The 26,776-nt window shown below is 44.3% G+C and overlaps 3 protein-coding genes across 5 annotated transcripts in view; 1 reads left to right on the top strand and 2 right to left on the bottom strand.

Annotated features, from left to right (window-relative positions):
* Positions 1-640: 640 nt before the first annotated feature.
* Positions 641-2,471, bottom strand: LOC106573606 (protein JTB). The gene is made up of 5 exons (XM_014148802.2): positions 2,114-2,471; positions 1,971-2,011; positions 1,766-1,851; positions 1,598-1,677; positions 641-1,508 (listed from the first exon to the last, which is right to left on the bottom strand). The coding sequence occupies exons 1-5, from the start codon at positions 2,173-2,175 to the stop codon at positions 1,352-1,354; spliced, it is 426 nt and encodes a 141-aa protein (XP_014004277.1). The 5' UTR covers positions 2,176-2,471; the 3' UTR covers positions 641-1,351.
* Positions 2,472-2,611: 140 nt separating this feature from the next.
* Positions 2,612-6,667, bottom strand: LOC106573598 (chromatin target of PRMT1 protein). 2 transcript variants are annotated; one of them, XM_014148790.2, is made up of 7 exons: positions 6,576-6,667; positions 6,204-6,281; positions 5,825-5,909; positions 4,772-4,919; positions 3,884-4,052; positions 3,656-3,796; positions 2,612-3,569 (listed from the first exon to the last, which is right to left on the bottom strand). In XM_014148790.2, the coding sequence occupies exons 1-7, from the start codon at positions 6,577-6,579 to the stop codon at positions 3,379-3,381; spliced, it is 816 nt and encodes a 271-aa protein (XP_014004265.1). In that variant the 5' UTR covers positions 6,580-6,667; the 3' UTR covers positions 2,612-3,378. The 2 variants fall into 2 exon arrangements, with proteins under 2 accessions (XP_014004265.1, XP_014004256.1); XM_014148781.2 differs by having other exon boundaries at positions 3,866-4,052; positions 6,576-6,666.
* A 2,065-nt stretch (positions 6,668-8,732) lies between these two features.
* Positions 8,733-26,776, top strand: part of LOC106593069 (SNF-related serine/threonine-protein kinase) — a 72,766-nt gene continuing 54,722 nt past the window's right edge. For both annotated transcript variants that reach the window (XM_045698134.1, XM_045698140.1), the window contains exons 1-2: positions 8,733-9,000; positions 10,296-10,968. In XM_045698134.1, coding sequence (XP_045554090.1) covers positions 10,380-10,968 — 589 coding nt within the window. In that variant the 5' untranslated portion in view covers positions 8,733-9,000; positions 10,296-10,379. The remainder of the gene's footprint in view (positions 9,001-10,295; positions 10,969-26,776) is intronic.

The following is a 26,776-nucleotide window of genomic DNA, read 5'->3' as shown; positions in this document are numbered from 1 at the left end:
TACTTGGTGGCAAAACCCTTGTTTTTTTTCCACCAGGTTTGCACACATCTCACATCTGACTTGGAGAAGATCCCTACTGAGATGTGTGCAAACCTGGTGGCCAACTACAAGAAACGTCTGACCTCTGTGATTGCCAACTTGTAATATATATCCTTCTTCTGACCCGTTTCATCCATGTGTTCTTTCATTTGCCTCTCATTCTACCATTCTGCTTGTTGTGCATTCAGCACAGATATAAAGGTAAGCTCTGTAAATATGATAGAGGCTCTTTTTTTATAAAAATGTTGATTAATAAACTGTCCAATTCCTTTCACAACTTAAGCAGAAAAAAACAGAATTATATTTACTCCCAAAAACCTACATTGTGCACATACCCTAACAACAGTTTATTTGTATTGGTCATAAATAGAAAGTGCAATAAAGTGTACAATTTGCTGCACACTTACAGCAATGTAATAATTAGGAATAGTGTTAACAGTGCTGTAAAATACATAAATACTGTATATAATCAGAAGAACCATGTTTTTACGAATAGTGTGTAACAAAAATTGAAAAGGCACCCGCACATCTGAGCTATCTCTGTTGCAGGTGTATGGTAACAGTTGAATAAGATGAGAAAAAAGAAACCAGCACACTGCTCTTGATAGTGTCACTGCTCTTTATTAAGCTAGTGTGTAACCAAAAGGAAACGCTTAAATAAATAGATATGTATAGTTTAGATATGTATAGTTTAGACAGACCTGAATTTCACACACAAACGTGATTGACCAATCATTGGTAAATACACCATAAGCACATTGATCACAGATCAAAAAATGTAATCTCTATCGTAGCGCATTAAATGTAGCTGGTAAAACCCATTTTTCAGAAAACAATCTTTAAAGGAAAATCTTCAAAAATAACACATAGGCCTAGATATTTGTAGTATTCGTCTCTCTGGTTGGACCAACTCAGTTATTATGGTGACAATGCAAGACAATGTCAGAAAGTGAGACCAAGTTGACATGTTCAAATCCCCAAAACTGACACATGGAATGGTTAGGCAGGACTATACTCTAATCACACAGAAACAATATCAACTATGACAACATAAAGACATGCTGTGCTGCAATATTATTAACCATACTGCAGTAATGACTTGGAACATATTGTAAGATTAGTTCAAACCAATAACTATTGTGCAGTGTATGGGTCATACTTACACATAGACATTAAACAAATAAGGCCGCAACAAAACATGGGATCAAAATGGAAATAGTGATTCCAAAAGAGATACCAATGTGCAAGTTCTGCCATTCAAGTCCTTCAAACATTTGAGAGTGGTTAAGCGCCGGCCAACAGCACCCAGTCTCTATATGGACAGGATCTGCCTGCGGACCTTTTCAGAAGCCAGGTGGTCCAGGGTTCTCTGACGAGCTATAACCACCAGGACCAAGACTACCGTTAGGCACATCATGATCCCCTCAAACCTCCAGAATAGGCTCTCGTCCATCCGAGAGGAACGGCAGCTGAGAAAAGAGAAAGATAGAATTGTAGTCGGACCTGAATTGGCGGTTGCATCAATTTAGGAAAATATACAAAAAAGGGCGTAGGCTACCTCTTGTATTCAACTTTGTTGGACTTTGCACAGTTGATCTTTTCTATGAATCCAGTTCGGGCGCACGGCGCCCATGATTTCTAGAGGAGACAGACACGTGAGGGATTCCATAAAGATATTAATCAGTATTACCGTGTTCAAGAAAATAGGAATTATTTTAACCCTCACCGCCTGAAAGGGGCTGCACCTTGTACACTCTGTCAAAATAGAAAACTCCTCCTCTTGCCAGCAATGAATGGATGTTGTGCTTATCTCTACAAAATAAAGAGATTACAATAGCTAGAAACTTCAATGTTAGGGTCTACAGCTACAGGTCAACTATTATAGCTACCCGATCTGTATTTAAGTGTTATTTAACTAACTATGGGTCTACCTGTAGTAGGGTATTCCTCTCCTGAATTAGCACCATGGACACTGGAAGAAAATGATACAATGGTTTGGTTTACACATTCACAAGTCAGAGGTTTGACGACAGCTCAGTCAGTGACACGGCTGGATGCTACACAGCACACTCACCTAAGTGACGCAGGTACTACCAGGAGCAGTGTTAAGATCGAGAACATTCGGGAATCGCTCATTGTGCTGGTAAGGGGGGCACCAACTCTAGACTGTCAGTAACTTCTAATGAGATGGCAAAATAACGTCGCTTCTGTAACATTTTGCTTCTAGCTAGCTACATATTAGCTAAGGTTAGTTATCGGTTGAGTTCCAGAAGTATATTTACAGCAGCTAACCCACTAGGGAATACTCAAGTGTCACTGTAAGCATCTTTAAATGTTAAAGTTATTCCATTATAAAATGTTTTGTTCTGGCAGAATTGCAGCCATCTTGAATGCGCGAAGTTCCTCCCCATGTCACCTGACCTGAGTGACATGCTTGAAGTGCTCTCACCAGCCCTAGCGGTGACAAGTAGGCATTTAAATCAGTTGGTAACTTTCTGGCTCGTCTATGCTGTGAGTGACAATTACAGTTCTACTGAAGGTCAATAATGAACTGCAGCTATGTTTCTATCATTAGGTAGCAACACCTTTAAATATTTTTATTAAAACAATGAACATATCAAAACACAAGAACATTTGTAACAGTTGGGCCATTCTTTCATTTTCAAAAAACATTCTGACAGGAACCGGTTGGATAACTAGTCCTCTTACTACAAATGGTGGCAATATTTCTCAGCTAAAATAAATCAACATTTCTATATAAATACACAATGCAGCCAAACCTGGCTAGCTGAGGTACACACCGTTGTCTTTCACAAATAAATGACAACAAAAAAAAACGTAGTTTTGAAAGTAACAATACATTGTAGCAAACACATGAAATCTATAGTGTGAAGTGTCTTGGACAAACCCATAATGTACCCGAGCAAAGAGAATTGGTTAGCTTGCTTGTGATTTTACTGAACAAGCAATCATTTTCTTCGACAAGTCCTGCAGACCTTCATACTTCGTTCTTAGGCAAGGTTTTAGACCACCCTGCTCAGCACTGAGCTAAGCTTACAAATGAATAAATGATGAAAAGAACAACAGCTCAAGTGTGTGAAACAGTTAAAGTATGACTCTAGAGAGCTCCAATTCAGCCACATAACACATGCTTCTGGGCTTGTGTGTACCACCACATATTTGTTCACAAATAGTGCTTCTAACAATAGTTCTGAGTAAGCCAGAGACCCTGGTTGTCACATCCATCTGTTTCCAGTGAGGGGCAGTTCTACTAATGAATTACCCCTGGACAGCCTCAGTGCATTTCTTGATGCTGCCTACCCGTCTTCCAGCTGGGTTCTACTCCATGTAGTCGGAGCCTGCCATGGCCATGTAGGAATCCAGCTCTGCGTCTAGGCGACTCTTGGTCATTGACATGTAGTTGTCTAGTTGGTTGTCCAGCTCCTCTTTGGTGGGGATTTTTTCAGGTTTGCCCATGCCTCGGCCCCGGAACCCTCCCCGGCCCCGCAGGCCCAGACCCGCTCCTCTGCCTGGTAGGGATGACAAGATATGAGCGAGGGCAGTGGGAGAAGGGAGGGCAGAGTATGCACAGTTACGAGAGTACAAGAGTTCTCACCTCTTCCTCTCAGGCCCAGTCCATTCCTGGCTCCGCAGCTAACCAGCACTCCAGCATTGTTCAGCTGGCCACCTTGCAGCCTCAAGCCCGGACGAAATCTAAGCTTAGTCACCCCTCCCCGGGCACGCATCTGATTCACACCTGAACGAGAGAGGGATACAAAGTTAAACTGTCTCCAACTGTGTTACAGTTGAAAAACAGTACACCCACCTCTGAAAGCATTGCCACCTCTGAAAAAGCCCCTTCTGTTTCCACACACTCTGAAACCCCCTCGGTTCATCCCTCGCAGTCCCCTTACAGCAAACCCTTGGCTTCTGGTGGCCCCCCGCATCAGGGTCCCCATGGGCCGACCTAGCCTTGCCAGGACGTCGCCCTTCCCCAGGCACAGCTTCAGGCTCTGTGGGACATTGGGAACGTACCAACAGAGTTTGGGTGTAATCATTTCAAAGATGAACTGAAAGTCAAGACATGCCCAGGAGGTGGCGGCCTTAGTTTCAAAATTCAAATGGACTTTTCAACACTTTAATCTAGTCCATGTCTTCATTTCTCTGGTCTCTTAAAAAGGAAAATAAATAAATAGTGATACTGGGGTAGTTCTGATCTGGGGTGCGTTCAGCTTTTAATTCAACGGAAACGATTCTGAACAACAAGTTGAAGAACGGTGTGATTATGGTGGCGCAGAGGGAGATAACTCTACAGACATGTACATATTACCTCAATTAACCGGTGTCCCCACATAGACTCTACCAGTACCCCCCCTGTATATAGTCTCGCTATTGTTATTTTACTCCTGCTCTTTAATTACTTGTTACTTTTATTTTTTTATTTTTTTTAACTGCATTGTTGGTTAGGAGCTCATAAGCATTTCACTGTAAGGTCTACACCTAATGTATTCGGCGCATGTGACTAATACAATTTGATTGTACGGTCAGATGGTGTGTGCTGCACAAGTTTTGTGATTTCAAAATGGTCACACCATTTTGGGGAAACGTGCCCTTCAGTACAAACGGTCATGGAATGTTGCATCGAACTGAATACAGCCCTGGATTAGTGACACTGAATCTAATTAAGTAACCTAGACAGGTTGAAAAGTGGATGGTTAGTTAGTTCCCACACCTTGGGCTGCAGGGCAGCCTGCACAGAGGTCCTGTTCTCCATCTGCAGAGCCAGTCTCCTGTTGCGGACACTGGCCACTTGCTGCTGCTGCATGTTGACTCGTACAGCCACTGGCTCCAGCTGCTTGTTGTTCAGCAAGGTCGTGAAGCTTGGAGGAGCAGGGGTTGAGGGATAAAGGAGGACAGAACAGGCAGGGGTGTCAAACTCATTCCATGGAGGGCCAAGCATCAGCTGGTTTGTACGTTACCTTTGAATTTGTGTCCAATTAAGACCTAGACAACCAGGTGAGGAGAGTTCCTAACTGATCAGTGACTTTACTTGATCAAATACAAGGGAGGAGTGAACCTGCAGACACTTGGCCCTCAGTGGAATAGGGTGATATAGGAGGTTGGAGGGTTTAAGAACCACATGAGGCTGGTGGCAGCGTAATTGGGGAGATTGGGCTTATGGTAATGACTGGAGTGGAATTAGAGAAATGGTACTAAATACATCAAACACCTGGTTAAGGCATTTGATGCCATTCCATTTGCGCCGTTCCAGACATTGTTATGAGCCGTCCTCCCATCAGCAGACGCCTGTGTTAATTAAGAACATACTGCTTAGCATACTACTGTATCCATGTAGTTGCGTTCCCCTGCCCTGCCACTTACTGCCTATAACAGGGCTGGGCAACTCCAGTCCTCGAGGGCCTGATTGGTGTCACTTTTCCCCATCCCTAGCAAACACAGCTGATTAAATCAAATTGCATTCTAAACTGAAGATCATGATTAGGTGATTATTGGAGTCAGGTGTGTTTGCTGGGGCAAAACTGTGACACCAATCAGGCCCTCTATATACAATGCACATGTGTACATGGGGTCAAGTCCCCCCAATTAACCAGCTGTAACTAGTGGTCTAGCAAGCAGACAGGTTTGGCCTTGGACGTTGTATCAAGGGGGAAGAAAGACTGATAATAGAAAAGACACAGCCATAACAGGGTTTGCAATGAGCAAGATATGGAGTACAGGAGGTGGCCTCTGCAAACTCATCACCACTGGCTAATGGTAGTCTCACCGATCGTTGAGGGAAACTGTTGAGGTGCTTTTCAGCACGATTTTCTCTGTTGGTGAAGTCATTGCGTCTGTTTGCTGATACATTCCTGTGGAGAGACTCAATAGTGAGACCGATATATTGCAATGGAACAAAAGCATAACTTTAGTTTAACTACAGTGACAATTTTAGAATGACCTAATGTTAGGCTAGGAAACTACCTTAACATGAGTTTCAAACACATACTAGCTACTAACTAGCTGTTCATTCGTTTGACATGCTGGCTTGGTCGGTAAACTTTTGCTTTGCTGCTATGTGAGATGGTAGCTAAACCTCAAACTAGATAAACCTACTAACTAGCTTTGTATCAAGTTTTGAGCACGCTAACGTTACTCTTACTCACTTTTCAGAACAGCACTGGAAGATGCTAGCAAAAATGTGGTTAGCCTCCCCCTCTTGACTGTCCGCACCGAAGATGCACCTGCACAACATAAAATAAAAAGTTATTCTCAACTAAGGAAAGCCTCAAGTTTCATACTGTAGTTACCGCCCAAAATATAAACGCAAGAATTAAATCGAACTCGCACAGTGATTCGAACACATGCGGAAAACTACAAATGCACGTTTACAAATCAAGAACTGATGAAAGGTTGCATTTTTGCAGTATATAGATAATTAATTTGACTAAGACCCCAAATACACAATCACTTTTTGAAAGTGGGTAAAAAAATATGAACGTTTAGGACACTGTCCAAGTAAGATTTCAAAACGGTACCCATATATTTTGCTGCATAACATTGGAATTGAGGAACAGAGGGCTAAGCAGCAATGGAGCAACCGGAGCTATGTACAAACGTGTGTGTAAATCAAATCAAATGTATTTTTATATAGCCCTTCGTACATCAGCTGATATTCTCAAAGTGCTGTACAGAAACCCAGCCTAAAACCCCAAACAGCAAGCAAAGCATGTGAAAGAAGCACAGTGGCTAGGAAAAACTCCCTAGGAAAAACTCCCTAGAAAGGCCAAAAACCTAGGAAGAAACCTAGAGAGGAACCAGGCTATGAGGGGTGGCCAGTCCTCTTCTGGCTGTGCAGGGTGGATATTATAACAGAACATGGTCAAGATGTTAAAATGTTCATAAATGACCAGCATGGTCAAATAATAATAATCATAGTAGTTGTCGAGGGTGCAACAAGCACGTCCGGTGAACAGGTCAGGGTTCCATAGCCGCAGGCAGAAAAGTTGAAACTGGAGCAGCAGCACGGCCAGGTGGACTGGGGACAGCAAGGAGTCATCATACCAGGTAGTCCTGAGGCATGGTCCTAGGGCTCAGGTCCTCCGAGAGAAAGACAGAAAGAGAGAAAGAGAGAATCAGAGAGAGCATATTTAAATACACACAGGACACCGGATAAGACAAGAGAAATACTCCAGATGTAACAGACTGACCCTAGCCCCCCGACACATAAACTACTGCAGCATAAATACTGGAGGCTGAGACAGGAGGGATCAGAAGACACTGTGGCCCCATCCGATGATACCCCCGGACAGGGCCAAACAGGCAGGATATAACCCCACCCACTTTGCCAAAGCACAGCCCCCACACCACTAGAGGGATGTCTCCAACCACCAACTTACCGTCCTAAGACAAGGCCGAGTATAGCCCACAACGATCTCCGCCATGGCACAACCCAAGTAGCACATGTGCAGAAGGTACGGATGTATTATGCTATCCAGTAGAGGTGTCCAGAGAGTATGGTAATGAAGCGACTCCGTTCCCTATTTAGTGCATTTATTTTAACCAGAGAGCAATTTGTGACTCAAATTCAACCCATGTAGTAGTGTGTGCCCGAATAGCCTAGCTGGGAGAGACAGAGGTACAATTTACAAGAAACCCCCCTTTTCCTGGTAAAGTACCTGATAAACTATCCACCTACTGCTATCTTAATATTCTAGCCTGGTGTATTTATTTATTGTAAGTGCAACACTACCCTTCTGAGTTCCCATAAGGTAAATGCAACACATACTTGAAACAAATCATCCACTTTGTGTAGAGAGCAGATTATCTAAAACACCATTAGTCTATAAAACACACGCTGTGGATTTTTTATACATACTAATGAGAAAAAAGTGACAATATACTCTTCTATGCAAAGCCTAACTGGCTTTTGTGTAGCCTACCAAAAATAATACATTACAGTAAAAAACTGTCAGCCACTAGAGGGCAGCACCAGTCATGGAAATCTACCGTTATTGGCGGTAATGTCAGATTTATTTTGCAGAAATGTCACTGATCAAGAAATGCATAAGACAATGGTCATACGATGTGTATTATATGTATTAGATGTGTATGTATGTATGCATGCATGTTTTGGACTATAGCTAGCTATAACAAGGACAGAATATCCAAGCCATACATACAGCCTCATGATGATGTTGGCTGTCGTGCTTTTTATCCTGGTTATTTTCATGAAATTGGAGGTCCATTATTGCGTTACTGTGCTTGATGTGTTTAACTACTAATGTGTATTTTTTCACATATTGCCTTGGTGAAATACAATTATTATTGCGGACCTCTTCATTGGTATGGACCATTGTGGGATTCTTTCCAGCTAGCTACGTTTCTTTGACGTCAGAAATTAATGCGGCTGATGCCCAACCATAGAGAATGATAGAGGCCTAGTAGTGGCCAAAATGCCTTATTAAAATGGGCAGTGCCATTGAGGGCTTCCACCACTTTAATGTAGTCTACTGGGTGGGACTTCTAACTTCATGGAAATTATTCCAACAGGGTCACCAGGAGGGATCAGTCAATCGTGAAGAAGAAACTGACTACTTTAAAATGGAGATAGTCTCAATGGTGATGCCCATGCTGTCACAGACCCTATAATGGCACAGATACAAACATTAGTCTTCTATCTATCTCTATGTACCCAACACACTTACGGCGCCGCCGCAACAGTTTCTGGGAGGAGAATGATTTCGATGAGGGCTGCAATTCAATCCCAGGAACGTTGCAATGCCTTGTTTCACTGATGAGGTTTGGGTATAGGCACCGTGTGAGTGTCATTGGTAATCGCAACGGAGGAGGATACGATTCGTTAATAATAAACTTTATCGGGGAAGAACGAAGGACATTATTTATCATCCAGTCTATTAGCTAGCTGAAGATTTCGGCTTGATGTTTACTGGAGAGAGAGTGGTGAGTCCGACCAGCCGTTGTTAGCGTGCTAGCTTGTAGGTAGGGTTAGTTAGTTATCAGTATATTTGAGGTTACGTTAACTAAACTCACGTTAATCAACGTTCGTTCATACAATTATTTCAGGAAATTACAATTAAATCGGCGCCGCCGACGTCAAAATAGGTTATTACGCAGTAATACCTAGCTAGTTAAGTAACTAACGTTTGCTAGCTACTGTTGTTAGATAGCTAACGCGTTACTCGGTGAATGAACGAGGCACTAGTACGGTAACGTAGCTAACACAGGCCTATCAAGCTGTTTCTCTGTCTCATGTGATGGAAGCTTACGCGTTAGCTAACTAGCCAACTGCTTTCATGGACTAACTAACTTAAACATTAGCTAGCCATGTATAATCATCTGTGAAATAGCTAGTTAACTAACTTTTAGCCTCTTGAAATTGGCTAACTAGTTAGCTAAGTTAGTAAGCTAGCTACTGTACTGTATCTTGTCATGACAACCAAATCACCTGACCTGATCCCATTTAGCAATTGTGTGGTAGTTAAAATAATGTTACTTAACTAAATACTTTCCTATATGTAACTAGTGGTTATGTTCCCTGTATGCATGCATTAGTAGTACAGTATTGGCTTCAGTTCATAGCTACATTGTCATTGTAGCTAGCTAGGTATTTAGTAATGTGTGGTGTATGTTATGGCGACATTTTTAAGAAGGAAATACTGTAGCGTCCATTGATTATGAATGATGGAACGTCTTTGAGGCCCGGGTGTCTTTGAATATAACCCATGTGGGGTTAATGGCTGTATTAACTAAATCCTACCAGTTGAACCTACAAATAAGCTAAACAAAATTCTCCTGTCAGTCATAATTCATTGCAACTTTGAAACACAGTTGGTCTGTAAGGCTAAACGTTACAGATACAAAAGGGTTGATTTATGAAGTTATTTTGGTGTTTTTCTTCATGCTTCTACGAGCTTCACTGCTAGACCCTTGGCTTTGTTTTTGTTGAACAACAGAAACTCAGGGGTGTAATCATTATTTCAAACTAGCGTTTCTACTGGACAGATTCAGGTAGGGCCCTAATTGTTTGTTGCCCAATAGAAATGGTCATTTCTGTTGCAAAACAGAACGTTTGGCAACTGTTTGAAGTAAGGATTACACCCCAGTACAAATCTGTGAGAATGTTCTGCGATGAAGGTTTGAGTCAGGCGGTAGGCCTTTTTTCCTTCAAGTCACTTTTAAGTGAAGTTTTGTTCTGTTGATATTCTGATGTGATTTTCTCTCATTGTTACTCTTAGGAAGTGGACATCATGGGCACGACATTAACATCCAACGTGTTGAAGTAAAGTGGACCCACCAGACTGTAAAACCCGTCCCCAGCCATGGCAGGCTTCAAGCGAGGGTATGATGGCAAGATTGCAGGGCTCTATGACCTGGACAAGACGCTGGGCCGGGGCCACTTCGCCGTGGTCAAACTGGCGCGCCACGTCTTCACGGGGGAGAAGGTGGCGGTCAAGGTCATCGACAAGACCAAGTTGGACACGGTTGCCACGGGTCACCTGTTCCAGGAAGTGCGTTGTATGAAGCTGGTGCAGCACCCCAACATTGTCCGGCTCTACGAGGTCATCGACACGCAGACCAAGCTCTACCTGATCCTGGAGCTGGGTGACGGTGGAGACATGTTCGATTACATCATGAAGCACGAGGAGGGTCTCAGCGAGGAGCTGGCCAAGAAGTACTTTGCCCAGATCGTCCATGCCATCTCGTACTGCCACCGGCTGCATGTGGTGCACCGTGACCTCAAGCCGGAGAACGTGGTGTTCTTTGAGAAGCAGGGAGTGGTGAAGCTCACTGACTTTGGCTTCAGCAACAAGTTTCAGCCCGGGAAGAAGCTCACCACCAGCTGTGGCTCGCTGGCCTACTCTGCCCCAGAGATCCTGCTGGGAGATGAGTACGATGCTCCGGCCGTAGGTAAGACATCTAAGCTTGTAGGCCTGGATACATTAGACGGATGCTGTCTGCCGTAGATTATTTTTGATATAACCTTTATTTAACTAGGCAAGTCAGTTAAGAACAAATTCTTATTTACAATGACAGCCTAAGAACAGTGGGTTAACTGCCTTGTTCAGGGGTACAATGACAGATTTTTACCTTGTCAGCTCAGGGATTCAATCTAGCAACCTTACGGGTTACTGGCCCAACGCTCTAACCACTAGGCTATCTGCAGCCCCAGATAGCCTATCTCTTAGAGTCATAGTTTGATTGTATTGACCTGGGCTGGCTGTAATCTTTGGCACTTAGTCTAATAGGCATGTGCTGAAAACCCTTCACAAGGTAATGGCCTCGTATCAGCAAGCTCAGAACCCTGTGTCATGGGGCCATGGTGATTCTGTGAGATTGTTGCATGGACTTGAGAGCTAAGGATCGCAGAGTCAAAAAAATTTAGTTGTATGCTGACCTTTGACATTGCCTTACCGTGGCCTAGAAAGGATTACTTATGTGCATGTATGACGGTTTAGGCTGGTTTTGAACTTGCAATTTTAGAAGTGCAAGGTTATGTTGTAGCTAGGGAAGCAAGTTACTGCTATGTTGCTATGATACACAAGGCCAGTTCTCCTGGTGTTGGTGCCTAGAGTGTTATATTGCACTTCATTAACTGGCTCATTGATTTCCTGTGTGGACTGACTGACTGTAGTGCATACAGCAGCAGCACTGACTTCTCCAATAACCTCCCGTGTGCCCAACCAGGCATTTACATATTAAATCATTTGTAAGATGATTACTTATATTCTATGATACAACCTATTTCTTTAACATTTCACTGTCCCAGACATTTGAGAGGAGAGTCTGCAATACTCCAATGTTATAAACACGCACATCTCTAAATATAGGCCCTAGGCATGATAATGCCTTTCGATAAGCATTTGTGTTAGCCATTATTGCTTCCCCTATTTGACTATGCCTGTCACACTTGTAGGGTGTAACTGTAACCTGAGGAAACTGTGGTCACACTCTCTCTCACATACACACACTGTTTCTTTGCAAAGAATGACAGAGCATCTTATCTAACAGTAATAGGTCTGGGGCTGTGTGCAGCCTGTGTTGTGTTGTAATTGTCATGGTTGTGCGTCAGATGAAGGTCCCTAGAGAGGAGAAGAGAGAAGGCTGACTGCTGTTAATTGCAGCCCGGTTACAATCGCCGGCTCTAGGCAGAACAGTTAATCCATCCTTTGTTTGTACTGAACATCTAGTGCCTAAGCCCTGATTAAACATTTTACTATTGACATTGTGGGGTTGATTTTAAAATACACAATTTATATGGTTTCCAGCATAGCCCTGCCAAATCAATATTTCATCCTGCAGCCTCTCTGTCCAGAGCTGTGTCACAGGCCATCTCACTGTCTCTAAGCCATCAATTCACCCTCTCACTGAACAAACATTGAGCCAGCAGCAGTGTTGCCTGGCCCTGGACTGGTGGGATGGATGAGCATTCAGAGTGTAAGTGTGAGAGAGTAGAGCTTACCTATGACCCATGGCTCTGCTCCACTGTCTCAGGGCTCTGCTCCACTGTCTCAGGGCTCTGCTCCACTGTCTCAGGGCTCTGCTCCACTGTCTCAGGGCTCTGCTCCACTGTCTCAGGGCTCTGCTCCACTGTCTCAGGGCTCTTGGCTTGTGTACTGTTACGTTTAGGTGACTCTTGTCTGGGGACTATTAGTCAGAACTCCTGGGAGAGAGCGTGGCAAAAAACAAACTCTTCTCTCACCCCCTCGCCCTCCATCTCCTATGATTGGTGACGGAGGGCCAGGCAGAGTGAGCATCCTAAATGGCATCCTATTCCCTATATTGTGCACTACTTTTGACCAGAATCCCAAAGGGCTCTATGCACAATATAGGGAACAGGTTGCTATTTGAGACACAGCCAGTGTGCCGCAGATGTTTTTGTAACTGCTCAGAGAAGACCAGAGGTAGCATGAGGCCAGGAATGTGAATGAGCAAGAGTCATTGTACAAAAAGAGAGGAAACTGTTGGGCATGTGGGTGTATGTTATGATGAACACTTTTCTTGGAATGTGACCAATGAGAGAGAGACACACTACAGTCTACTGCCAGCCCTGTGGCTGTTTGTCACTCTGCCATGTTTGTTCCTATGTAATGAGAGAACAGGGTGCTGGAGGTGTCAAGGAGGATTAGGTCAGTCTGACAGAATAGGATGTTGTATGGGCTGGAGTTGTCAAGGAGGATTAGGTCAGTGACAGAATAGGGTGTTGTATGACTGTGGTGCTGGAGCTGTCAAGGAGGCCCAGTCTGAGGATGATGCCACACCAATGCTGCATTCCACATGGTAGGGGCTACAGTAGGGTGGGATTTGGCCCAGGCATCTGATGGAACACGCTTACCTGATGGTGTTGGTGACCTTGTACCACTCATGGTTAGACAATGCTCCTCAGAAAAAACCTGTTGCATAAAAATGTAAAGACATTTACTGTGACTTATCAGCTGAGAGTATTTATGTTCCACCTCTCTTTGAAAGGCAACGCACTGCAAATATCGTCTCCTGAAAAATGCGCGAAATGTTCTGAGAATGCTTACTATGCAATGAATGTGCAGAGCCCAGTCACAGTGAAGTGGAGGAACAGGCTTGTTTAATTTTATGACTGAAGAGGGACAAATCGTGTGAGTGATAATCAGAATGTTTATGGTCCCTCCCTGACGCACACTCAGCATGTTTTCAGCCTGTTCTAATCCCGTTAATGCAGGTTCCACTAATGCTGTGAGGAACTTTCAGGTCTGGTGGAGTCTAGCAGCTCTACTCAGGATGATCTGGAAAGCCCAGCGGTATAGAACGAGACGAGGGTGTGTCAATAGGTTCTTGACATTGAGCTTCCCAGTTACCACTGCGTCAGGTCATACAAGTGACTTACACGTCGTACAAGCTATTTTCAGGTCCGTGGGTCTGTACCCTCTTTGCTTTGACCCCTTGGATCTAAGTAGAGCCTTGATTTATGTCAGTGTCTCAGGTTCAATGGTATTTCTCACCTCCTAAAACCTTGACAGTAACCTTTCTCTCTGAGACCCTGAGCAGCAACCCCTCTCTCCATTCTGCCTGGCTGTGTGGCCAAGTTGGCAGGTTGTCCAGTACACACGTCATGGCTTGATGGATATAGACCTAGAACTGACCAGCCACCAGACCAGCCATCTATAAAGCTCTAATGGTCAGAGAGCAGCCATGCCAGAACTCAGAAAGAACAGAGCTCTTTGAGGTCTCTCTCTCTCTCTCTCTCTCTCTCTCTCTCTCTCTCTCTGTCTCTGTCTCTGTCTCTGTCTCTGTGTGTCTGTGTAGTGTTACTGTTCAACGCCGGCCGGTGTGAATGTTCCCAGCTTCTCTCGCCCCGTGATCCGTTCAGCAGGCAGCTCCACTGCAGCGCTCCACTTGACAGCTCAGGTTCACATTGCCTGCCGCTGTGGATGTGACACTTCAAATCAAATCAAATCAAATTTATTTTTATATAGCCCTTCGTACATCAGCTGATATTCTCAAAGTGCTGTACAGAAACCCAGCCTAAAACCCCAAACAGCAAGCAAAGCATGTGAAAGAAGCACGGTGGCTAGGAAAAACTCCCTAGGAAAAACTCCCTAGAAAGGCCAAAAACCTAGGAAGAAACCTAGAGAGGAACCAGGCTATGAGGGGTGGCCAGTCCTCTTCTGGCTGTGCAGGGTGGATATTAAAACAGAACATGGTCAAAATGTTAAAATGTTAAAATGTTCATAAATGACCAGCATGGTCAAATAATAATAATCATAGTAGTTGTCGAGGGTGCAACAAGCACGTCCGGTGAACAGGTCAGGGTTCCATAGCCGCAGGCAGAACAGTTGAAACTGGAGCAGCAGCACGGCCAGGTGGACTGGGGACAGCAAGGAGTCATCATACCAGGTAGTCCTGAGGCATGGTCCTAGGGCTCAGGTCCTCCGAGAGAAAGACAGAAAGAGAGAAAGAGAGAATTAGAGAGAGCATATTTAAATACACACAGGACAACCGGATAAGACAAGAGAAATACTCCAGATGTAACAGACTGACCCTAGCCCCCGACACATAAACTACTGCAGCATAAATACTGGAGGCTGAGACAGGAGGGATCAGAAGACACTGTGGCCCCATCCGATGATACCCCGGACAGGGCCAAACAGGCAGGATATAACCCCACCCACTTTGCCAAAGCACAGCCCCCACACCACTAGAGGGATGTCTCCAACCACCAACTTACCGTCCTAAGACAAGGCCGAGTATAGCCCACAACGATCTCCGCCATGGCACAACCCAAGGGGGGGCGCCAACCCAGACAGGAAGACCACGTCAGTGACTCAACCCACTCAAGTGACGCACCCCTCCCATGGACGGCATGGAAGAACACCAGTAGGCCAGTGACTCAGCCTCTGTAAAAGGGTTAGAGGCAGAGAATCCCAGTGGAAAGAGGGGAACCGGCAAGGCAGAGACAGCAAGGGCGGTTCGTTGCTCCAGCCTTTCCGTTCACCTTCACACTCCTGGGCCAGACTATACTTAATCATAGGACCTACTGAAGAGATAAGTCTTCAGTAAAGACTTAAAGGTTGAGACTGAGTCTGCGTCTCTCACATTGGTAGGCAGACCATTCCATAAAAATGGAGCTCTATAGGAGAAAGCCCTACCTCCAGCCGTTTGCTTAGAAATTCTAGGGACAATTAGGAGGCCTGCGTCTTGTGACCGTAGCGTACGTGTAGGTATGTACGGCAGGACCAAATCGGAAAGATAGGTAGGAGCAAGCCCATGTAATGCTTTGTAGGTTAGCAGTAAAACCTTGAAATCAGCCCTTGCCTTAACAGGAAGCCAGTGTAGGGAGGCTAACACTGGAGTAATATGATCAAATTTTTTGGTTCTAGTCAGGATTCTAGCAGCCGTATTTAGCACTAACTGAAGTTTATTTAGTGCTTTATCCGGGTAGCCGGAAAGTAGAGCATTGCAGTAGTCCAGCCTAGAAGTAACAAAAGCATGGATTAATTTTTCTGCGTCATTTTTGGACAGAAAATTTCTGATTTTTGCAATGTTACGTAGATGGAAAAAAGCTGTCCTTGAAACAGTCTTGATATGTTCTTCAAAAGAGAGATCAGGGTCCAGAGTAACGCCGAGGTCCTTCACAGTTTTATTTGAGACGACTGTACAACCATCCAGATTAATTGTCAGATTCAACAGAAGATCTCTTTGTTTCTTGGGACCTAGAACAAGCATCTCTGTTTTGTCCGAGTTTAAAAGTAGAAAGTTTGCAGCCATCCACTTCTTTATGTCTGAAACACAGGCTTCTAGCGAGGGCAATTTTGGGGCTTCACCATGTTTCATTGAAATGTACAGCTGTGTGTCGTCTGCATAGCAGTGAAATTTAACATTATGTTTTCGAATGACATCCCCAAGAGGTAAAATATATAGTGAAAACAATAGTGGTCCTAAAACGGAACCTTGAGGAACACCGAAATTTACAATTGATTTGTCAGAGGACAAACCATTCACAGAGACAAACTGATATCTTTCCGACAGATAAGATCTAAACCAGGCCAGAACTTGTCCATGTAGACCAATTTGGGTTTCCAATCTCTCCAAAAGAATGTGGTGATCGATGGTATCAAAAGCGGCACTAAGATCTAGGAGCACGAGGACAGATGCAGAGCCTCGGTCTGACGTCATTAAAAGGTCATTTACCACCTTCACAAGTGCAGTCTCAGTGCTATGATGGGGTCTAAAACCAGACTGAAGCGTTTCGTATACATTGTTTGTCTTCAGGAAGGCAGTCAGTTGCTGTGCAACAGCTTTTTCTAAAATTTTGGAGAGGAATGGAAGATTCGATATAGGCCGATAGTTTTTTATAATTTCTGGATCAAGATTCGGCTTTTTCAAGAGAGGCTTTATTACTGCCACTTTTAGTGAGCTTGGTACACATCCGGTGGATAGAGAGCCGTTTATTATGTTCAACATAGGAGGGCCAAGCACAGGAAGCAGCTCTTTCAGTAGTTTAGTTGGAATAGGGTCCAGTATGCAGCTTGAGGGTTTGGAGGCCATGATTATTTTCATCATTGCGTCAAGAGATATAGTACTAAAACACTTTAGTATCTCCCTTGATCCTAGGTCCTGGCAGAGTTGTGCAGACTCAGGACAATGGAGCTTTGGAGGAATACCCAGATTTAAAGAGGAGTCTGTAATTTGCTTTCTAATGATCATGATCTTTTCCTCAAAGAAGTTCATAAATTTATTACTGCTGAAGTGAAAGCCATCCTCCATTTGCGAAGGCTGCTTTTTAGTTAGCTTTGCGACAGTATCAAAAAGAAATTTCGGATTGTTCTTATTTTCCTCAATTAAGTTGGAAAAATAGGATGATCGAGCAGCAGTAAGGGCTCTTCGATACTGCACGGTACTGTCTTTCCAAGCTAGTCGGAAGACTTCCAGTTTGGTGTGGCGCCATTTCCGTTCCAATTTTCTGGAAGCTTGCTTCAGAGCTCGTGTATTTTCTGTATACCAGGGAGCTAGTTTCTTATGACAGATGTTTTTAGTTTTTAGGGGTGCAACTGCATCTAGGGTATTGCGCAAGGTTAAATTGAGTTCCTCGGTTAGGTGGTTAACTGATTTTTGTCCTCTGACGTCCTTGGGTAGGCAGAGGCAGTCTGGAAGGGCATCAAGGAATCTTTGGGTTGTCTGAGAATTTATAGCACGACTTTTAATGCTCCTTGGTTGGGGTCTGAGCAGATTATTTGTTGCAATTGCAAACGTAATAAAATGGTGGTCCGATAGTCCAGGATTATGAGGAAAAACATTTAGATCCACAACATTTATTCCATGGGACAAAACTAGGTCCAGAGTATGACTGTGGCAGTGAGTAGGTCCAGAGACATGTTGGACAAAACCCACTGAGTCGATGATGGCTCCGAAAGCCTTTTGGAGTGGGTCTGTGGACTTTTCCATGTGAATGTTAAAGTCACCAAAAATTAGAATATTATCTGCTATGACTACAAGATCCGATAGGAATTCAGGGAACTCAGTGAGGAACACTGCATATGGCCCAGGAGGCCTATAAACAGTAGCTATAAAAAGTGAGTGAGTAGGCTGCATAGATTTCATGACTAGAAGCTCAAAAGACGAAAACGTCATTGTTGTTTTTTTTTGTAAATTGAAATTTGCTATCGTAAATGTTAGCAACACCTCCGCCTTTGCCGGATGCACGGGGGTATGGTCACTAATGTAACCTGGGGGTGAGGCCTCATTTAACACAGTAAATTCATCAGGCTTAAGCCATGTTTCAGTCAGGCCAATCACATCAAGATTATTATCAGTGATTAGTTCATTGACTATAACTGCCTTGGAAGTGAGGGATCTAACATTAAGTAACCCAATTTTGAGATGTGAGGTATCACAATCTCTTTCAATAATGGCAGGAATGGAGGAGGTCTTTATACTAGTGAGATTGCTAAAGCGAACACCGCCATTTTTAATTTTGCCCAACCTAGATCGAGGCACAGACACGGTCTCAATGGGGGAAGCTGAGCTGACTACACTGACTGTGCTAGTGGCAGACTCCACTAAGCTGGCAGGCTGGCTAACAGCCTGCTGCCTGGCCTGCACCCTATTTCATTGTGGAGCTAGAGGAGTTAGAGCCCTGTCTATGTTCGTAGATAAGATGAGAGCACCCCTCCAGCTAGGATGGAGTCCGTCACTCCTCAACAGGCCAGGCTTGGTCCTGTTTGTGGGTGAGTCCCAGAAAGAGGGCCAATTATCTACAAATTCTATCTTTTGGGAGGGGCAGAAAACAGTTTTCAACCAGCGATTGAGTTGTGAGACTCTGCTGTAGAGCTCATCACTCCCCCTAACTGGGAGGGGGCCAGAGACAATTAATCGATGCCGACACATCTTTCTAGCTGATTTACACGCTGAAGCTATGTTGCGCTTGGTGACCTCTGACTGTTTCATCCTAACATCGTTGGTGCCGACGTGGATAACAATATCTCTATACTCTCTACACTCGCCAGTTTTAGCTTTAGCCAGCACCGTCTTTAGATTAGCCTTAACGTCGGTAGCCCTGCCCCCTGGTAAACAGTGTATGATCGCTGGATGATTAGTTTTAAGTCTAATACTGCGGGTAATGGAGTCGCCAATGACTAGGGTTTTCAATTTGTCAGAGCTAATGGTGGGAGCCGTCGGCGTCTCAGACCCCACAACGGGAGGAGTAGAGACCAGAGAAGTCTCGGCCTCCGACTCCGACTCGCTTAATGGGGAGAACCGGTTGAAAGTTTCTGTCGGCTGAATAAGCGACACCGGTTGAGCATTCCTACAGCGTTTCCCTCCAGAAGCCATGAGAAAGATGTCCGGCTGCGGGGACCGTGCGAGGGGGTTTATACTAACGTTACTATCTGTACTTACTGGTGGCACAGACGCTGTTTCATCCTTTCCTACACTGAAATTACCCTTGCCTAACGATCGCGTCTGAAGCTGGGCTTGCAGCACAGCTATCCTTGCCGTAAGGCGATCGTTCTCCTGTATATTATAAATACAACGACTGCAATTAGAAGGCATCATGTTAATGTTACTTAGCTTCGGCTGTTTGAAGTCCTGACGAACCATGTCCAGATAAAACCTCCGGGGATGAATGAAAAAAGTTGAGTGAGGAAAAAAGTTGAGTGAGGGAAAAAGTAAAAATATACGGTAATGAAAAAGTAAAAAACCGTCAGGTATCAAAGTAAGATCGGCAACAAAAACGCACAGCAGCGTAAACAAGTCTGCAAGTTGTGACCGGAAACACTTCTGCTATTAATACATTTGTGGGACTTTTTCCAAAAGTTCAGCCTCTCTACTTTGGGCCCTGTCTCTACTGTACCAACCACATAGCTACTCAATTAATAGCCTCATTAAATTAAGTCCTCCACCACTTCATCTTATAGGCTACCTATTAAAAAGCAATGTATTACTACTTTGATTCAATCATGACTAGGGCTGGGAATTGCCAGGGACTTCAAGGTACTGTCAAGATACTTAGGTGGCGATACGATATGTATTGCGATTCGATACTGCGTTTAATAAATGTATTTATTTATTTTATGGTGATTTGATATTCCAGACATATTGCTCACTATTTCTCTAAGCCGAGAGCTTGAGAGAAGTCATGGAAATAAAAGTGCTGAAAACATGTTGGCTCACTTTAAAAAAATGGATTTTATGATTTTTATTTTACAAATCGATAGTTGTAAGTCAAGGTATTGATATAGTATCGTCCATTTTAATATTTCGATATGTAACTGGATCCATTTCCCCATCACTAATCACGACTGACCTTACATGATGATTCCCAGCTCGTCCATATTTTCATACATTTACCTCCCTGGGCGAGGTGGGACCTAGTCAACAGCCAGTGGAATCGCGTGGCGCGAAATACAAATGCCTCAAATGCTATAACTTCAATTTCTCAAACATATGACTATTTTACACCATTTTAAAGACAAGACTCTCGTTAATCTAACCACATTGTCCGATTTCAAAAAGGCTTTACAGCGAAAGCAAAACATTAGATTATGTCAGGAGAGTACCCTGCCAAAAATAATCACACAGCCATTTTCAAAGCAAGCATATGTCACAAAAACCAAAACCACAGCTAAATGCAGCACTAACCTTTGATGATCTTCATCAGATGACACTCCTAGGACATTATGTTATACAATACATGCATGTTTTGTTCAATCAAGTTCATATATCAAAAACCAGCTTTTTACATTAGCATGTGATGTTCAGAACTAGCATACCCACCGCAAAATTCTGGTGAATTTACTAAATTACTCATAAATGTTCACAAAATACATAACAATTATTTTAAGAATTATAGATACAGAACTCCTTTATGCAATCGCGGTGTCAGATTTTAAAATAGCTTTTCGGTGAAAGCACATTTTGCAATATTCTGAGTACATAGCCCGGCCATCACGGCTAGCTAATTTGACACCCACCAAGTTTGGTCCTCACCAAACTCAGATTTACTATAAGAAAAATTGGATTACCTTTGCTGTTCTTTGTCAGAATGCACTCCCAGGACTTCTACTTCAACAACAAAGGTTGTTTTGGTTCCAAATAATCCATAGTTATATTCAAATACCTCCGTTTTGTTCGTGTGTTGAGGTCACTATCCGAAGGGTGACGCGCGAGCCATTTCGTGCCAAAAAATGTCAAAATATTCCATTACCGTACTTCGAAGCATGTCAAACGCTGTTTAAAATAAATTTTTATGCTATTTTTCTCGTAAAATAGCGATAATATTCCAACCGGGCGACATTGTATTCATTCAAAGGCTGAAAGAAAAAAATGGAGAATTCTCATGAACGCGCTTCTCAGTCTCACTGTTCCCAGGCTGACCACTCACAAACAGAGCTGCTGTACTTCGCCCAGAGACTGCAGACACCCCATTACACTTTCTGGCACCTTCTGAGAGCCAATGGAAGCCTTAGAAAATGTCACGTTACAGCAGAGATGCTGTATTTTCGATAGAGATGCAACTGAAGGACAACAAATTGTCAGACAGGGCACTTCCTGTGTGGAATCTTCTCAGGTTTTGGCCTGCCATATGAGTTCTGTTATACTCAGACACCATTCAAACAGTTTTCGAAACTTTATAGTGATTTCTATCCAAATCTACTAATTATATGCATATTCTCGTTTCTGGGCAAGAGTAGTAACCAGTTTAAATCGGGTACGTTTTTTCATCCGGCCGTGCAAATACTGCCCCCTAGCCCCAACAGGTTAATGATTATCACTAATGAAACACATTTCAGTGTATGGTGTTGGAAATGACCCTCTCGCTCTGTGTTATTAACTGAGGAAGAAGGCTGTCCTGGTGTGACCAGAAGAATACCCAGCTGACTGAGTGAACCAGTTCCACACGGTGATTGCACAGGGAGGGAGGGGAAGAGTGAGGGGTGGAGGGATACAGATGATTAACAGTAATTATTATTTTCACTGACCTGAGCGAAATGACTGGGAAGGACTTTAGATGCATCCCAAATGGCACCCTATTCCCTATTTAGTGCACTACTTTCGACCGTGGCCCATAGGGTTCTGGTCATAAGTAGTGCACTATTCAAGAAAATAGGGTTCCATTTGGGATGCACACGTTGAAGAACAAAGCACAGCAGCAACCCTTTCCAATCGCAGCCTGTCCGTCTGCTTCCATGGATTCTTTCTATCAGTTGTGAATCCCACATTTGACCTCCAGATGAACCTTCTGTTGAATCTGTGTTATGCACTGTGTGATGTGTCATGGGCAATGTGAATTGAGCCTTATGTTGGGGGCATTCATAATGTTATAGCCTACACTGATTATGCTATTACATTGGGGTTTTGTAGTGGGAAACCAATAAATGTTTTTTACACTGTCTCACGTTTAGACATTCCTCTCAGTATCTGTAGTATTATCAGCCTGCATACCAGACCTGTTTGCTGTCATTCCACTTCTTGTCATATGCCAAACAAAAATGTCCAAACTAATTCATTGCCTACTCCAAGTAACTTGTGATGCATTAACTTGTGAAAATAAGTCCTGTAAAATGTAGCCTAATGGGGCCATTGACTGAAGTATACGATATATACAAAAGTAAGTGGACACCCCTTCAAATTAGTGGATACGGCTTGTGTGAGGGGGAAAAGTACACTGCTCAAAAAAATAAAGGGAACACTTAAACAACACAATGTAACTCCAAGTCAATCACACTTTGTGAAATCAAACTGTCCACTTAGGAAACAACACTGATTGACAATAAATTTCACATGCTGTTGTGCAAATGGAATAGACAACAGGTGCAAATTATAGACAATTAGCAAGACACCCCCAATAAAGGAGTGGTTCTGCAGGTGGTGACCACAGACCACTTCTCAGTTCCTATGCTTCCTGGCTGATGTTTTGGTCACTTTTGAATGCTGCCGGTGCTTTCACTCTAGTGGTAGCGTGAGACGGAGTCTACAACCCACACAAGTGGCTCAGGTAGTGCAGCTCATCCAGGATGGCACATCAATGCGAGCTGTGGCAAGAAGGTTTGCTGTGTCTGTCAGCGTAGTGTCCAGAGCATGGAGGCGCTACCAGGAGACAGGCCAGTACATCAGGAGACGTGGAGGCCGTAGGAGGGCAACAACCCAGCAGCAGGACCGCTACCTCCGCCTTTGTGCAAGGAGAGGAGCACTGCCAAAGCCCTGCAAAATGACCTCCAGCAGGCCACAAATGTGCATGTGTCTGCTCAAACGGTCAGAAACAGACTCCATGAGGGTGGTTTGAGGGCCCGACGTCCACAGGTGGGGGTTGTGCTTACAACCCAACACCGTGCAGGACGTTTGGCATTTGCCAGAGAACACCAAGATTGGCAAATTCGCTACTGGCGCCCTGTGCTCTTCACAGATGAAAGCAGGTTCACACTGAGCACGTGACAGACGTGACAGAGTCTGGAGACGCCGTGGAGAACGTTCTGCTGCCTGCAACATCCTCCAGCATGACCGGTTTGGCGGTGGGTCAGTCATGGTGTGGGGTGGCATTTCTTTGGGGGGGCCGCACAGCCCTCCATGTGCTCGCCAGAGGTAGCCTGACTGCCATTATTAGGTAGCGAGATGAGATCCTCAGACCCCTTGTGAGACCATATGCTGGTGCGGTTGGCCCTGGGTTCCACCTAATGCAAGACAATGCTAGATCTCATTTGGCTGGAGTGTGTCAGCAGTTCCTGCAAGAGGAAGGCATTGATGCTATGGACTGGCCCGCCCGTTCCCCAGACCTGAATCCAATTGAGCACATCTGGGACATCATGTCTCGCTCCATCCACCAACGCCACGTTGCACCACAGACTGTCCAGGAGTTGGCGGATGCTCTAGTCCAGGTCTGGGAGGAGATCCCTCAGGAGACCATCTGCCACCTCATCAGGAGCATGCCCAGGCGTTGTAGGGAGGTCATACAGGTACGTGGAGGCCACACACACTACTGAGCCTCATTTTGACTTGTTTTAAGGACATTACATCAAAGTTGGATCAGCCTGTAGTGTGGTTTTCCACTTTTTAATTTTGAGTGTGACTCCAAATCCAGACCTCCATGGGTTGATAAATTGGATTTCCATTGATTATTTTTGTGTGATTTTGTTGTCAGCACATTCAACTATGTAAAGAAAAAAGTATTTAATTAGATTATTTATTTCATTCAGATCTAGTGTTATTTTAGTGTTCCCTTTATTTTTTTGAGCTGTGTATTTGTTCCCCTGCTGACTATGTACGTTTGCCCACTGACAAAGAAATGATCAGTCTATAATTTTAATGGTAGGTTTATTTGAACAGTGAGAGACAGAACAACAAAAAAATCCAGAAAAACGCATGTCAAAAATGTTATAAATTGATTTGCATTTTAATGAGGGAAATAAGTATTTGACCCCTCTGCTAAACATGACTTAGTATTTGGTGGCAAATCCCTTGTTGGCAATCACAGAGGTCAGACGTTTCTTGTAGTTGGCCACCAGGTTTGCATACATCTCAGGAGCGTTTTTGTCCCACTCCTCTTTGCAGATTTTCTCCAAGTCATTAAGGTTTCGAGGCTGACGTTTGGCAACTCGAACCTTCAGCTCCCTCCACAGATTTTCTATGGGATTAAGGTCTGGAGACTGGCTAGGCCACTCCAGGACCTTAATGTGCTTCTTTTTGAGCCACTCCTTTGTTGCCTTGGCCGTGTGTTTTGGGTCATTGTCATGCTGGAATACCCATCCACGACCCATTTTCAATGCCCTGGCTCACCCAAGATTTGACATGGCTCCGTCCATCGTCCCTTTGATGCGGTGAAGTTGTCCTGTCCCCTTAGCAGAAAAACACCCCCAAAGCATAATGTTTTCACCTCCATGTTTGACGGTGGGGATGGTGTCCTTGGGGTCATAGGCAGCATTCCTCCTCCTCCAAACACGGCGAATTGAGTTGATGCCAAAGAGTTCCATTTCTCATCTGACCACAACACTTTCACCCAGTTGTCCTCTGAATCATTCAGATGTTCATTGGCAAACTTCAGACGGGCATGTGTATGTACTTTCTTGAGCAGGGGGACCTTGCGGGCGCTGCAGGATTTCAGTCCTTCACGGCGTAGTGTGTTACCAATTGTTTTCTTGGTGACTATGGTCCCAGCTGCCTTGAGATCATTGACAAGATCCTCCCGTGTAGTTCTGGGCTGATTCTTCACCGTTCTCATGATCATTGCAACTCCACGAGGTGAGATCTTGCATGGAGCCCCAGGCCGAGGGAGATGCAGTTCTTTTGTGTTTCTTCCATTTGCGAATAATCGCACCAAATGTTGTCACCTTCTCACCAAGCTGCTTGGCGATGGTCTTGTAGCCCATTCCAGCCTTCTGTAGGCCTACAATCTTGTCCCTGAGATCCTTGGAGAGCTCTTTGGTCTTGGCCATGGTGGAGAGTTTGGAATCTGGTTGATTGATTGCTTCTGTGGACAGGTGTGTTTTATACAGGTAACAAGCTGAGATTAGGAGCACTCCCTTTAAGAGTGTGCTCCTAATCTCAGCTCGACACCTGGGAGCCAGAAAAAATTCGTAAAAATTCTGTCCTCGGTTGCAATACTCCCTTCCAAGTTCCAAACTGCCTCTGGAAGCATCGTCAGCACAAGAAATGTTAGTCGGAGAGTTTCATGAAGTGTGTTTCCATGGCCGACCAGCCGCACACAGGCCTAAGATCACCAAGCTCGCCACCGTTGGACTCTGAAGCAGTGGAAACGCATTCTCTGGAGTGACAAATCACGCTTCACCATCTGGCAGTCCGACTGACGAATCTGGGTTTGGCGGATGCCAGGAGAACGCTACCTGCCCCAGTGCATAGGCCCCTTGCTTCCAGTGAAGGTTAATTCTAGACGATTCTGTGCTTCCAACTTTGTGGCAACAGTTTGAAGACCCTTTCCTGTCCACAGCATGACGGTGCCCCTGTGCACAAAGCGAGTTTCATACAGAAATGGTTTGTTGAGATTTTGGAAGAACTTGACTGGCCTGCACAGAGCCCTGACCTCAACCCCATCGAACACCTTTGGGATGAATTGGAACGCCAACTGCGAGCCAGGCCAGTGCCCGAACTCACTAATGCTCTTGGGGCTGAATTGAAGCAAGTCCCCACAGCAATGTTCCAACATCTAGTGGAAAGCCTTCCCAGAAAAGTAGAGGCTGTTATAGCAGCAAAGGAGGGACAAACTCCATGTTAATGCCCATGATTTTGGAATGCGATGTTTGACGAGCAGGTGTCCGCATACTTTTGGTCATGTAGTGTATCATGCGTCGTTCCTAAACCAGGCTTCATCTCCATCAGGAAAGGCATTGGTCCTTGCCATTGCAATAGCAGTGACCATAATATCAGGGTCGTTCCATGTCAACAGCTCAGATTGTTCTGCGATCATCTCTGTAGTTAGAAACATAAGATTAGCATTCCTGCAACTTTATTTTGTCGAAGTAGTCTTAGATCTCTGAGATTAATTTTCATAAAAAACTTCATAGCAAAGGAGTGCCTTTGATTTGACGGGTGCATGTGCGCAGTTCGGTGTGAGATGACAGACCCAGTGACGCGTTTCTGCACATGCGCTTAGCTATCCAATGTCACCATGACTTCGCCTACAAGTGTTCTCAGGGACCACTATGGAAAGATGACTCTCATGAACACGATGGCGTTCTCCGGCTTGCTGTACGACCCCTGTCTGCAACTGGCAAAGCAAAAGATTTCTCAGGACATA

Source organism: Salmo salar, chromosome ssa02, assembly GCF_905237065.1.
Source record: "Salmo salar chromosome ssa02, Ssal_v3.1, whole genome shotgun sequence".
In the NCBI taxonomy this organism is placed as follows: domain Eukaryota; kingdom Metazoa; phylum Chordata; class Actinopteri; order Salmoniformes; family Salmonidae; genus Salmo; species Salmo salar.
This window is presented reverse-complemented; position numbering and strand designations above follow the sequence as displayed.